The sequence below is a fragment of the Charadrius vociferus genome, unplaced genomic scaffold, assembly GCF_000708025.1.
Source record: "Charadrius vociferus isolate BGI_N301 unplaced genomic scaffold, ASM70802v2 scaffold15, whole genome shotgun sequence".
In the NCBI taxonomy this organism is placed as follows: Eukaryota; Metazoa; Chordata; class Aves; order Charadriiformes; family Charadriidae; genus Charadrius; species Charadrius vociferus.
The window spans coordinates 15,884,919-15,899,092 of NW_009650064.1; the positions used below are offsets into that span (position 1 = coordinate 15,884,919).

Below are 14,174 nucleotides of genomic sequence, written 5' to 3' on the forward strand. Positions count from 1 at the left end.
CCTGAGGAGAAGGACCTGGGGGTGCTGATTGATGAGAAGCTCAGCATGAGCCAGCAATGTGCGATCGCAGCCCAGAAGGCCAACCAGATCCTGGGCTGCCTCAGAAGAAGCGTGGCCAGCAGGTCAAGGGAGGCCATTCTGCCCCTCTATTTCACTCTCATGAGACCCCACCTGGAGTACTGCATCCAGCTCTGAAGCCTCCAACATAAGAAGAACATGAACCTGTTAGAGTGGGTCCAGAGGAGGGCCACGAGGATGATCAGAGGGCTGGAGTGCCTCTCCTATGAGGAAAGGCTGAGAGAGTTGGGGCTGTTCAGCCTGGAGAAGAGAAGGCTCCGGGGAGGTCTTACTATGGCCTTCCAGTACCTAAAGGGGGCCTACAGGAGAGCTGGGGAAGGACTTTTTACAAGGGCATGTAGTGATAGGACGGGGGGAATGGTTTTAAACTGGAAGAGGGTAGATTTAATTTAAACGTTAGGAAGAAGTTTTTCACTTTGAGGGTGGTGAGGCACTGGAACAGGTTGCCCAGAGGTGTTGAGGCCCCATCCCTGGAGGTGTTCAAGGCCAGGCTGGACGTGGCCTTGGGCAACCTGCTTTAGTGGGAGGTGTCCCTGCCAATGGCAGGACGGTTGGAACTCGATGATCTTCAATGTCCCTTCCAACCTAAACCATTCTATGATTCTATGGTTATATAACTCACATTGTAAGTTTTTAGAAAGTAATACCAGGAAGACACACAAACATCCTAACTTTGTGCATTTTGCACTACAATTTGTTTTTTCCAATCAGCTATCCTCTTTAGTTCCTTCCCCTCAAAGTTATCTCAATCAGAAGTCAGAAAGAGACAAGTTTCAATACTCCTCTGGCAACTTTCTTTTGCACAGAGTACCATAAATCCCAGTAAAGCAAATAAAACCCCAAGGAAACCAGAAAATAGTGAATGATTTTGCGAAATGAGTTGCCAGAGAACCTTAAGTCATTTCATAGCTTCCTAAACGTAGCAACCACCAAATCTGCGTTTGTGCAGAAACCACACACAACACCTGGGAGAGTTTTTTTCTACCACAATCATTTTTATAGTAATCCAATCACATTGGATAGCAGTTATTAAACACCAGCCCATTTATTGCGGGGGGAGGGAGAAAGTGTTTGACCTGACTGTTTTCAAAGTGTAAAAATAAGCTAATACTCACTCTGAAAAACATTGCTCACTCCGTGTTTCCATCCTGAATGAGGCCTGCAAGGAACACAAAACTGACGTAAAAATACACAGAACTTCATGAAATGTCTATGACCAAGAGCAAAAACAACACAAAATTTACCTTACTGCAGGGCTTTTTATGTCTCCAGGTGACTGATCTGTAATACTCTGTTGGTCTTTCATTGATCTTTAAAAACAAGCCAAAAAAAAAAACCCAAACAACTTCCTAAGCAGCAACTTACCATTTATGTGATTCAACAATATTTAAAGGAAAGAAAATCCCAAGATTTCTCTACATAAAGCGGCATGCAAACACTAACTGCTTCAATCCATTAACCCTCTTAACCTTGCCTCCCTATACCTGGAAGAGAAATACACAAGGTATTACACATTTAAGTTGAAGACATGAGGCATTTTGCACATCTGTTTTTTTTTTCACATCTTTTTTATAATCTAGGAATTGTTTTCATATGTTTTTTCATCAAGTCTTTCATCATACCTCTCAGATGTGATTGTGTCAGGAGCTGTCCTAAAAAAGCGTTTAATGACTTGTCTTCCTGTATACTCTGTCTGCATCAGTTAATTTCCATAACTAAATGATGCCAAGAGTTCCAAGTATAAAACTGCAGAAATACAAGCTCCATCAGCTAAAGACTACAATTTATTCTGCATGAAAAACAAGTGGTGATAAACCTACAATATTAGTATTTTTCAAAATAAAGTCAAAGGTGGGGGGATAGAACCAGGCTTAAGTTCCACCAGTACTTCTTAGAAAAGCATGTAATTGTTTTGCGGGTTCACATTGCCAGAATCATGAAGCAAAATAAGTATTTCCCATCACATGAGTTTCACTACGTAAGAAAATCTTGTGTTTAGCTGCAAGGAAAAAGCAATAGAGTAATTCCCTTTCCTTATTCTCTTTCTTTTCCAGATGACCCATAGCCTGAAATTAGGAAGGCACAACTAAAAGGAGCTCAATCAAGCATAAAGAAAAAAAAAAGTGAAGTATTTCTATGTTTTTATTTACAAGACTGACAGCTGTTTAAACTGAAAAACGTGCATCTAAAAGTACTTAAACGTAATGCCAAGCTATCTGATGTAAATGCCAAAATTAACAACCATAGAAAAGCCAAAACTTAAAAATAGAGAATGTGCTTGTAGTTAACTTTCTATTGAACAGCAGTTTGGAATTTAACATCCTTCCTCCTTCTTACTCTTAGTTCTACAAGTTTCAAGTTACTGTCCAAGCATGTCCCTCAGCTGTATAATGCTTAATACAAACCTTTGTTTTGTTTTCAAATTCCTTTTGTGGTTTTCGTTGACATTCACACTTTCGTTTTGCAATGCTGTAGCTCCCAGTCCTTTAGACTGTACTTGTTTTGTAGCTGCCTGTAAGAAATGGAATTGATACTTTAGAATTAAAGCCAGCACCAAGGTAATAGTTTACACTAAGATTAATGTGTACTTTCTGTTAGGACTAACAGTGCTTATTTCACAGACCCTTCAGAGGTATTACGATTAAAATAAGTAATTTCAAAACAACTGTAGCGTGTCAGGTTGAAATCCATCAAGATCTTTATCAGCTAATAACTCTGAGAAATTTTAGTTGTAGCTGCAAGTGATATTTATATGGACACACAGAAATAAGGGAACACATAGATGTGTGAAATACATTGCAGAAATTAACTAAGACTGCAAATACTATCAAAGTACTCCAAAGTCTGTTTTTTATAACTAAATTAGAAACTGAAAGCTGACAGGCCTCACAAGTTCACCTAGTTCTGCAGCGCACGGCTGGATCAAAACACTTTCAGAAGATGCATGTCTAATCAGACTTTAGGCTCACAACATAACCTTTGCTGTACGTAAACTTTTAGCTACAAACTAAGATTATTTCTCCTCCATTCCTATGGCACATGCGGGACAACCAGGTGATCAGACACAGTCAGCACGGGTTCATGAAAGGCAGGTCCTGCTTGACAAACCTGATATTTTTCTATGATGAGGTGACCTGCTTAGTGGATGAGGGAAAAGCTGTGGATACTGTTTACTTGGACTTCAGTAAAGCCTTCAACACCATTTCCCCCAGCATTCTCCTGGAGAAACTGGCTGCTCATGGGCTGGACAGGTGTACTCTTCACTGGGTAAAAAACTGGCTGAATGGCCGTGCCCAGAGAGTGGTGGAGAATGGAGTTAAACCCAGTTAGTGGCTGGTCACAAGCTGTGTTCTCTAGGGCTCAGTAATGGGGGCAGTTCTCTTTAATATCTTTACCACTGACTTGGACAAAGGGATCGAGTGCACCCTCAGTAAGTTTGCAGACAACACTAAGTTAGGTGTGAGTGTCAATCTGCTTGAGGGTAGGATGGTTCTACAGAGGGATCTTGACAGGCTGGACTAATGGGCCAAGGCCAATGGTATGAAGTTCAACAAGGCCAAGTGCCAGATCCTGCACTTAGGTGATAACAAGCCCATGCAGCGCTACAGGCTTGGGGAAGCGTGGCTAGAAAGGTGCCCAGCAGAAAAGGACCTGGGGGTGTTGGCTGACAGCCAGCTGAATATGAGCCGGTAGTGTGCCCAGGTGGCCAAGAAGGCCAATAGCATCCTGGCCTGTATCAGGAATAGTGTGGTGAGCAGGACTAGGGAAGTGATTATTCCCCTGTACTCAGCACTGGTGAGGCCCCACCTTGAGCATTGCGTTCAGTTTTGGGCCCCTCACTACAAGGAAGACTTTGAGGTGCTGAAGTGTGTCCAGAGAAGGGCAACGAAGCTGGTGAGGGGTCTGGAGAACAAGTTGTATGAAGAGCAGCTGAGGGAACTGGGGTTGTTTAGCTTGGAGAAGAGGAAGCTGAGGGGAGACCTTATGGCTCTCTACAACTACCTGAGAGGAGGTTGTAGAGAAGTGGGGGTAGACCTCTTCCCGCTAGTTACAAGTGACAGGATAAGAAGAAACGGCCTCAAGTTACACCAGGGTAGGTGTAAAAGAGAAGGCTCTGGGGAGACCTTATTGCAGCCTTTCAGTACTTTAAAGGGGGCCTACAGGAAAGATGGGGACAAACTTTTTAGCAGGGCCTGTTGCGATAGAACAAGGGGTAATGGTTTTAAACCAAAAGAGGGTAGATTTAAACTAGGTATAAGGAAGAAATTTTTTTTACAATGAGGGTGGTGGAACACTGGCACAGGTTGCCCAGAGAGGTGGTAGATACCCCATCCCTGGAAACACTCATGGTCAGGTTGGACGGGGTTCTGAGTAATCTGATCTAGTTGAAGACGTCCCTGCTTACTGCAGGGGGGTGGGACTAGATGACCTTTAAAGTTCTCTTCCAACCCAAACTATTCCATAATTATATTTCTACATATGGCACCAGAAGAAAGAGAAGAGAGATTAACAGTTAAAGCTAGACTGTTTTTCTGTAGAGAACACAGGGTACACTGCTGGGAAACAGCTATGTGTATTGCACAGAGAAGTGGGAACTCTTCACAAAGTTGTCTCCTCCATGTCCCAGAGTAACTCAGTTCAATGTAAAGATTTCAGGAGTAAGATTGGCAACACTGGTGCAGACAGTAGGATGGATGTGCAGGCAGTTGGGGGTGCAACACAGAGGACCTAGGCATGCTAGGATGGAGTTTGGGGCCTTCTCCAAAACCTCCAAACCTCCATCTCTCTCCTCTTAGATTCAAAGAAATAGCCTTGAAAACTGACAGCCGAGTGAAACCATTAAAAGGTATTCCTTGTACTATACTTTGAATGCATTTAGTATGTTCTCTAGTCTCTCTTTCTGGTAAGAAAATGAAAACCCCAGAGGAACTTCAGGTTTGTTTATTTATAATTTGCTTCTTATTACCTTTAGATGTTTGTGCTTTTGTAATTGAGTAGTTCAATATTTTTTTTATAGGAAGTAAACATAGGAGAAATTCTTTACAATCCTCCTGAAGATGAACTGCAGAAGGAATGTTGTTCTTGTAAATTTTAAATCACTTCTGAGCAAGATGGTTTATAAGAAGCTTTTTTATTTACAGGGAAACAGTAATAATAGTTTTCTATCTTCTAAATCCTCTGACATTCCTAAAGCTTCTAGCCAAATTAACAGGTCTTGATCTTTTAGCTTTAGTATGAGAAGTCATATAGATTTAAACAGAATAAACATTAAATATGTAGTTATACTATCTTCTACGGAGTCTCAGATCACAACTGCTTCTCTTAAAGAGATCTGTCATTAGTGTATGCCCAATTATGTCTTTTTCTTAACTATTTTTCTAATCAAAACAGTTGTGGAAAAAACATTCACAGAAGATATTTTAGGGTAGTCTTACTCCTACTTTCTCCTAAACATATATTCAACCTTTTTTTTTTTTAATTAATAAGATAATCTAAAGGAAAATAAAGCTTCCTTTTCATCTAATACAATAACTGAATATTGTCTAAACAACTGCCTTGAAAGTATAAATGTATTCAATCTTATCAGGTACCTCTTTTGAAATAAGTTTTAAAAATAGTTTTGACATACCTGTATTAAGAAGTTAGTTTCATTTTCTTTCATAAAAAGTTCAATGTAAGACTTGATTTTACTTGTCAAAAGATTGTAACTGAAGCTTTGGAGAAGGGGAACATATGGATCCTTGCTTTTAATTACAGTTGCCAGCTTCACCCTTAAAGGCTAAGAAAAGCACAGCTTTATACAACACAAATATATCCTGCAGTAAACTTGACATCTATGCTAAACAGGACATACACAAAACTAAACATGATTACAAAGTTTTCTGAATATGCCTATAGAGCTTCATGCTACAGTTTGAAGGGGTTCTACAGTTAACTAGGCATAATACCAGGAGTTTACTTTATGCACTCAGTAAATGGTTAGGCATACCTTTTCAGAGATCCTCATTTTCATTCCTTTTATAAATAACACTGAAAGAAGGGTTGCCAATGGAGCAAACACACCTAGATAAGGCCACTCATTACTGGGTTCTCTTTTTCATTTGCTGCCTCAAAAAGACTGCCATGGAAAGGGGTTTACAGCATTCAGGAAAAGGACTATTCAGTACAGTAGCATTAAGCGTTTACTGATAAAACTTCACATTTTGTCTACCAACCACTCTGAATCTTACAGAGACCAATCTAGCCCAGAATTAACTACTGTGTACAGGCTGCATTTTTATTTATGAATTTGTATACTATTACCACAGCCTACATTTTCCAAACATCTGAGTCCTCTAAATGAAGAGTGTATCTGAAAAACAAGTTATACCCATGCTACTGTTTACATAGAACATGTGTCCTAATATACCAGAGGAAGATAAAGGCAGCATTTTTGCATTCTTTTCTTTTTGCCTGCAGTCCTTCTTTTGCTCTTTTCTCCACTCATCAAATTGAGGTGTGTGCACTTTCTATTATTTTAAAGAAATAAGCACTCAAACTTGCATCTTTCTGAATGAGGCAGTTGACATCAAACCAGGAGGTGGCCAGACCCACATATGTTATCTTTTCCAGATAGAGGCATAATAATATCCACTCTATACTACAGATGCCAATAAGCTTTCCTTCTCTGTGATACTTCAGTATTTAAAACACTAATCAACAGAGATGACACATAGAGGGCACTACAATGGTTCAGAAAAAGTCAGCAGACTGACTATTAGGGAGTTACTATGTCTCTACCAGCATGTTTATGCTATCTTTGCTCTGAGAAAACAGCAATATCAAATTCCCAGAATCTGTACGACACCTCACTCCTCATATGAAGTGGGAAAGAGGATAACGTTCGGACTGATGCTGCCCACAGTGAAGAACAACTGGTGACAGAAGCATTTCATTTCCCCAAATCACCCGTTATTTCTATCAGTCCTCTAGCCACAACTTTCCTTTTGTATTTTCAAGTGCCACAGGTGTATAAGTGACTGCATAGGCAGTAATTAGGACGAAGCTATGCAGGTAGCATTTGATAGCTCTGGAAACCTATTCCCCTCTTCTCCTCCAAAAATTAGAGAGCTTAATGCAAGTTAAGCAAGTTACTACCTTATCTGTTTCCGAGTCTGTAAATAGCCTTTCAAGAACTTCAGCAGCCTCCTTGAAATATCCATTTTCCATATGGACTGCTACAATCTACAACAAATATAGTTACAAGATATGCTGAAATACATGTCACCTGAGATTCAGAAAAAAACAAGAGAAGTCACACTTTTACAGTTGTGTAAGACTTCTAAAGTCCAGAGCATTATACATGTAAGGGTTACCAACAATTACCTAGTTGTAACAGCTAGTTCTGAAGTAATATTAAACCTCATGTATAAAGGCCTAAAATTTCTCCATCAGGCATTTAAAAGGAGCCTTATTAATGCAAAATGTCCCATACTTACCTACTAAATATTGCTTTCATCTTTCCCTGAAAGACTCACAGTCCCAGTAGCTGTCAACATGTTTTTACACATTTCTCTTTGAAATCAAGTCTTCTAATACAAAGAATTATTTTTAAGAAAAAGAAAAAAAGCTATTCATAATATATTTTAAAGCTCAAGATACTAGTGTTTTGAAATTGATCTCTTGTATTTTTTACAGATTGTCAGCTTTTGAAAAAATTTTGAACTGGGACAAACAGGAACCAATTTAGATAGGAAAAGGTCCCCTGTACAGATCTATTTACTCTGTACTTGAAAATACAACAAACTTAGAAAATTCAGTTCAGCCTGGTAATAGCCTTAGCTTTTTGTAAAAGGTGCCCTGTTTTAGCAGAATGAATAGGCAGCATCCTGAAGCATTTTGCATAAGTCACAGACCTGAATTTGAATCAAGCAACGAATATCTTCATGAAGCTTTTCCAGTTTAACTTCTTCCCTTTCAAGTAAAGTCCAGAAAGACAGAGCAGATTCCAAAGGTGAAATTCTTGGATCATTTTCAAAATGGCATTCTTCCAGGGGGCAGGGGAGAAGACCAGAAAAAAAGATATTTTAAAAACTTAACGAATAAAGCTAAATATATTACATTATTTCACACAATCAAGTAATATGTACTATACATAATTTTAATTCCTTTTTCCTCAAATAATTTTTAGTCTCTCCCTTCATTTGTGTTTAAGAGACCTGAAGTAACTGCCTTCTTTTCAGAGAGACTGGTTCTTCCTACCCTTGCTAATAACATTACTGTTGCATTTTTAAGGGGGATTAAGTGAACAATAATTAGTAGACACATCAAATACCACTTACACTAGTGCTAAGTTGAGCATCATTGGGTTGGCATTAATAATATTCTTACATTAAGCTTGGCATCAGATATCAAAACATTTGGTATTGGTACTGTTAATGTTGTAATATAACCCCTATCCTAAGTGTTTTTTTCCCCTGAGTCTACATCTATATTTCAGCGTCTTCACTTTTTGTTATATTTGAAGGAGTTAAGCAGAGAGGGAAATTCAAACAGCTTAAAACAGGAGTGTCACTGAAAAAGCAGAAGCAACTGCTCATGTCATTGTACCACTGTGCCAGCCCCAAGGTTTGTGTAAACTCCCAGCGAGCAGGATCAGTAACCAGTTCTGGCAGAAGTCTAGCGCAGCCAAATAACCATCCCCTCAACACTCTAGAAACAGTTTCCTAGTCTGGTCATTGCACATCTGCACAAGTGACTGTGCCAACATAACAGATGCAGTAGGAGCTGGCAGGTGCACAAGACTGCTTTTTTCCTATGGCACTGCCTGCTTAGCTCAAGATGTTCACTGAACTACCACCTCACTTATTCCTTCATTTTATATGACATCATAGCAGAGTCTCTCTCAGTATCTTCTTATTCCTTACAGTAAGTATTTTTCAGACAGAAGGTAAGCAACACTGTAAATATAAAAAATATGATACCTGCTAGAGTAAAAGACAAACACTAAAAATTTAAATAGCATTATATGTACACATACACATTAAAAAAAATACACTTTTGTGTTTCTCTAATTATTGTTTCAATCAAGTAATGTGACACTTCATATTAAGTTTACTTTAATATGAAAACCAAAGTTCTTAACTCAAAGATCTGGCATTTGAAACAGCCTACTCTGTTTTAAGGCTCAGTACAGGTTAAATATTTTAATAATTGGAAAAGAATTAGAAAAGCTACCATGCAATATATTAGCTTTCCATGTCCGTTGTGCAACTACATCTGATGTAATACCTACTAAGCACACGCAGTCTTCCTCACCACACAGGTCATTCTCTACACTGATAGATAAAAACACACATTGAAGTCATCTTCCCAAGTGTTATATACAATAATATAGTTTTAAAGCATTACCAGAAGAGTTTCATAATTTGTATATGACAAACTATTTTAAATATTAGAATTTGATTCTTGATTTAGTTCAACTTGAGAAGAGTGTTATTACCTGACAAGCAACTTAAGAAATTACATTTTACAAAAATAAGGCTTTGTGGCACTGCTATGCTAGAATACACTTTTTTCTTCCATGCTTATGCTGGCAAGACTGCTTTCTGAAGTCCATAAATTCCAATGAGTTTTATCAAGCAGTGAAAACTTGCAGCAAGAAAGTTAAGTCCTCCAGAAACTTGAGCATGGAAGCAAAATCAGCTTGGCTAAACCAGTAAGTTGTGAATACAGACAAATGGGAGACATGGTAGTGAATAAGAGTCCTAAGGACCTGCTGCCAGATGAAAGTTTTACAGCCTTCTGCAAGAAACAAGGGCAGTCATCCTTTTCATCCATATTCTCATTCCTACTGTCTGTCCCACTTTGACCTCTAGAGTTACATGTGCAAAAAGAAACATATTCTGTGCTTTAATCTTGCAAATATTGCTCACTAAGAGCTAGTCGATCTTTTCCAGTATGTTTCTTTTGCTGATGCTGCTCTGGCAAAACAAGACCTGTAATTTAAGAAGCATATAGTCACTCAAACTCAAAGCAGCTAAATAAGTCAGCACAGAATAATACTAGTACTGCACACAGCTCAGTCACTTTTGGAATATAGACATGCCAAAATGTAGAGTTCAGCCATTTTATTTTATATATATATGTGTACAGTAAAAGCTATGTGAAAGCCTACCTAATACACCTCTGTGCAAGTTTATGCAAATCTATTTAAACAAGTTAAAAAAAAAAATCAGAGTATTTACCAAGGTTTTTTCCTTTTTCAATTCTTATCAAAAGCTGACAGAGATACACTGTTCTTTTCTGATGTGTAGGTATTTTGGAGAGGCCCTTAATAAGAGCTGGAAAAGAAGAGAAAAGTTAAGTCAGTCTTGCTCCAGCACTGCCACAGTGTGGCTAGAAACATACTAGACACTGTGTTACCAGACTTTAATAATCAACTACATTTCTAATACATTAGGAAACTGATGAAGCACATTCAGTTAATATTCTTCCACATTAAAAGAACTTAAATCTCCTTTAAGAATTTGACCAGAAAAACCTATCCCTCTTACAGTTCACAACAATAACCTAGAAGTGGTAAGATGCATCACAGGCTTATATTCATCAAATGAGTAGACCGTGGTATCTCACGTACATAAATGAAGTCTTGTTTTGCTCAGTAGCGTACTACTAGAGACAACTGTCTGCTCCAGAGAACATTTATGGGGAATGCCCACAAAACATGAGCCACATGCAGACTGGTAACACATGTTGCTATAGCAACTGACAGACCAAATGCAGTAAAAGCTACAAGGAGAGCTTAGTCAGAAATGCAAATCTCCTCACAAGGTTGGAAGGTCACAAGGATTATACATATTTTAGAATGGAAGCCATCATGAGATTATTTCCATCATGCTGGTTACTGTGAACTTCATCTTTTAACATGCTGGATATAGTAATTTGTCTTCACAACATAACACAGAAACATTCAAAATGAAAAGTGAAGACGTGTCAAGTGACTTGTCTAAGCTGCAGACTGAACACCCTAATTCAGGAAGTGTTTATGTACACATTTCAGTGTCAGCCTAGCAAAAGCCAGGATTCTGGAGCACAGGACCCCCCAAGTTCTCCAAGGACACAATTACAGCACATAACACATTGATTTAGTCAGAAGTACTCAGCCTATTTGCTTATTAGCAAATAATATGCTATATGATCATCTCCTACGAACAATGGATAAGCATTAAGTTACAAAGTAATTAGACAGTCCCAAATGATTACCAAAACTAACATCAAGCAGGATATTGTCATTTGGGCTTGGAAGAACACATTTACAACCGCTTCAGGGTGGACAGGTGATACAAAAGCTTTTAATTCCTACAGTCAAAATATGAAGTAGAAAAAGAACACTGCTTAGAACAGCAGTGAAGTGCCACTCATAATAATTGCAAATTCATGCATCTTCCACAGCAGATAATTTTTCAGAAAGAGTTAGTATGGGTTCAATGATAAGAGATAAGCACCATCATCATGCCCTGAAGATGGAGCCAGAGCTTGGAAATTTTGGGATTAGGCAGAATACTGTAGCTGAACAACTCAAAAAGGGGTCATCTCAGCAAGCAGCTTGATAACTTTCCGCTTTCTCTGTGCTTTTAAGGTCCACGTACAGCAGTGTTTTAATTCAGAGCAGTTGTTTTTAAAGCAAACTTCTGAGCTTGGTTTGTACAATGGAGTAGTCTTGAGAACACTGATTGAATTCCTTTAGAGCTAGTCCAAAGAAAAAGAAACCTTGAAATGTTTATTGTGTGGATACCAGGTCCTTAGCAGCAATTACTCACAAGTAAGGCAACAAACAGAAAGAGACACAGCCTTAGTCATCTTTTCTAGACCGTTTTCCCTCCCCACCCCCAAGGCAGTTTCTCCATTAATTTGTTTGTTAATAGTGCCTCAGCTTTTCTCCCTACAGCCACTCAAATGTATCTCGTCTTAGCCTTTCATTAGAAATTCTAGAAATCCAGTTCCTTGCCATGTAGATACCTACACAAGCTAGTTTGGGTATAGAGACCATAATATCCTGTCAAGGCAGGAAAAGGTAGGCAAGGCATGTAACCCTGCCACGCTGTCTTTAAATCCTTAATCCCAGGTACCCTAGCTGTTTCTACTTGGCAGTGTACTGAGCTACACAGAAATATTATTTATCTCCTAATAAAATAGTTTATCTTGTTCCCTTAGCCCTCCTACCTTTCTGCACTTGCTTCAGTTTGAACTGACCCACCTTGTTGGCAGCCCATCATTATTTCAGTAGGGTCTCATTTTGACATCTGCAAGAGTAATAGTTCTGTATTTCTATAAAAAAAAAACCCACTCACTTTTCTGATGCAACCTTATTACTGTGCTTAGCTTTTCCCATAGACTTTCACACTCTGACTTTGTAACCTTATAGCACCACTATGCCCAACTCTTTCACTGTGGCTGAACAGAGCAGGAACAAATTTCAAATTTGCTATTAGTTCCCAGTTCTACATGACCTTGCATCCTGTACAATTTATTTCATTGTTTCTACTAATACGGTCCTCAAAAGTCTTCCTGTTCTTCTCAGGAGATATTCCAATCTCCTTCTGTGTTGACAGTGTCTCTTCTTCCCACCTACATAGTACTGAAATTTCAGTACAATTCTCCCACCGAGCCATAGTCCCAAGGCCAAACACAGAGAAGCACCATTAATAATTTAATCTAGCAGCCCCCCATTCAATGTACTTTATTATGTTATCTTTAGATTTCTTATCTCTTACAATTTCTCATACTAATCTCACTAATAATTCTGCATGCCATTGTATTCCGCTCTTTGTGAAAGTTTAAACGAGGCATACTCTCGCATTTACTTGACTCAAGAACACACACACAAAAAATATCCCCCAAAGCTCTAACCTGGTATCTTCAGGAAGATTATTTCTAACAGAAAACCCATCATAAAGCCATCAAATTTATCTGGGACCTAGACATTTGCTTCCAGCTGTTAACAATCCTAACTCTTAAGTATTTCTTACATATTTTTCCATTCAAAATTTAGTCACCCCCTTTGTCTGCTAGACTACAGTTCCTTGAAATACTTCTAGTCTTCTACCATAATCCTGAATATAAACTCAAGGAACTCAGTGTATTTAAGTAATTCTGTTCTGTTTTTTAACACGTTTGCATGTCTTCACTAAATACTCTTCAACTTTTCAGTAGCCTTGAACTCTCAGCATCTGAGGCCTCAGCTTCAGTTAACTGTTGATGGTATACAGGCAACCATGGTATACATTCAAGCTTCACAGAATCAAGATGATAGATTAACACCAATGACTGTATTCACCTAATCACCTAGAAGTCCTCACCCCTGTCATGGTTTGGGCTGGGCTGGCCACTAAAACGAATGACAGATGCTCTTTTTTACTCCTCCCCTTCAGAGGAGGGAGATGCTCTCAACTTCTGCAACACAGGTCATGGCACTTCATCATGGTTTTGGTCCTTCGAGACAGAAACAAACCAGCAACCTAAAGATCAGAGGTTCCCTGACCCCTCAGTAACCACTGTTTTCTGGGAGCAGTTCCGTTTGCTTCCCTCCCTGGTCTCATTCAGCCAAAACACAAACATTCCCCAAAACTGTGACCCTACTCCAGCAGAGCTGCCATTGCACACTAAACTCAAACACGGGTGGATTAAACCAGCAAACAACAATACAGCCCCCACTGACTGTTTTATTTCCACCATATGCAAATGTTGCCGATACCATTAAATTGCCTCCGGAGACTACCCTGTATTCTAGGAAACTTCTGAAGTCCTCAAACGAGCTGAAAACCTCCTCAGCGCTAGTGACCACGACCACCAGGAGGCCACACGCGCGTATGGAACCCACTTATATAGACCAAGAAGTAACCGCAGAAGCACTGTCAACACTTTAGCACAATAAAGAGTGCGCTATAGAACGCTGCCCCTCACGCTTTGCCGGGACACTCCGCTGTCAGAGCTGTTAGAGTGCCGCAAGTGCCTGATCCCTCAGAACATCGACACCACCAGCCGCCGCCGCCGTCCCTCACCCTGCGCCACGTTCCCCCACCGCCGGAACTCCGCCGCGCTCCCCTCCCTGAAGT

At 39.4% G+C, this 14,174-nt stretch overlaps 1 protein-coding gene across 1 annotated transcript in view; it reads right to left on the minus strand.

The window, feature by feature from the left end:
- The window catches only part of TERF1 (telomeric repeat binding factor (NIMA-interacting) 1), a 25,238-nt gene that overhangs the window by 9,920 nt on the left and 1,144 nt on the right, over positions 1–14,174 (minus strand). Inside the window, exons 2-8 of the mRNA XM_009891967.1 lie at positions 14,121–14,167; positions 10,305–10,400; positions 7,974–8,104; positions 7,216–7,302; positions 5,708–5,857; positions 2,484–2,590; positions 1,194–1,237 (exon numbers count right to left, since the gene is read on the minus strand). Coding sequence (XP_009890269.1) covers positions 1,194–1,237; positions 2,484–2,590; positions 5,708–5,857; positions 7,216–7,302; positions 7,974–8,104; positions 10,305–10,400; positions 14,121–14,167 — 662 coding nt within the window. The remainder of the gene's footprint in view (positions 1–1,193; positions 1,238–2,483; positions 2,591–5,707; positions 5,858–7,215; positions 7,303–7,973; positions 8,105–10,304; positions 10,401–14,120; positions 14,168–14,174) is intronic.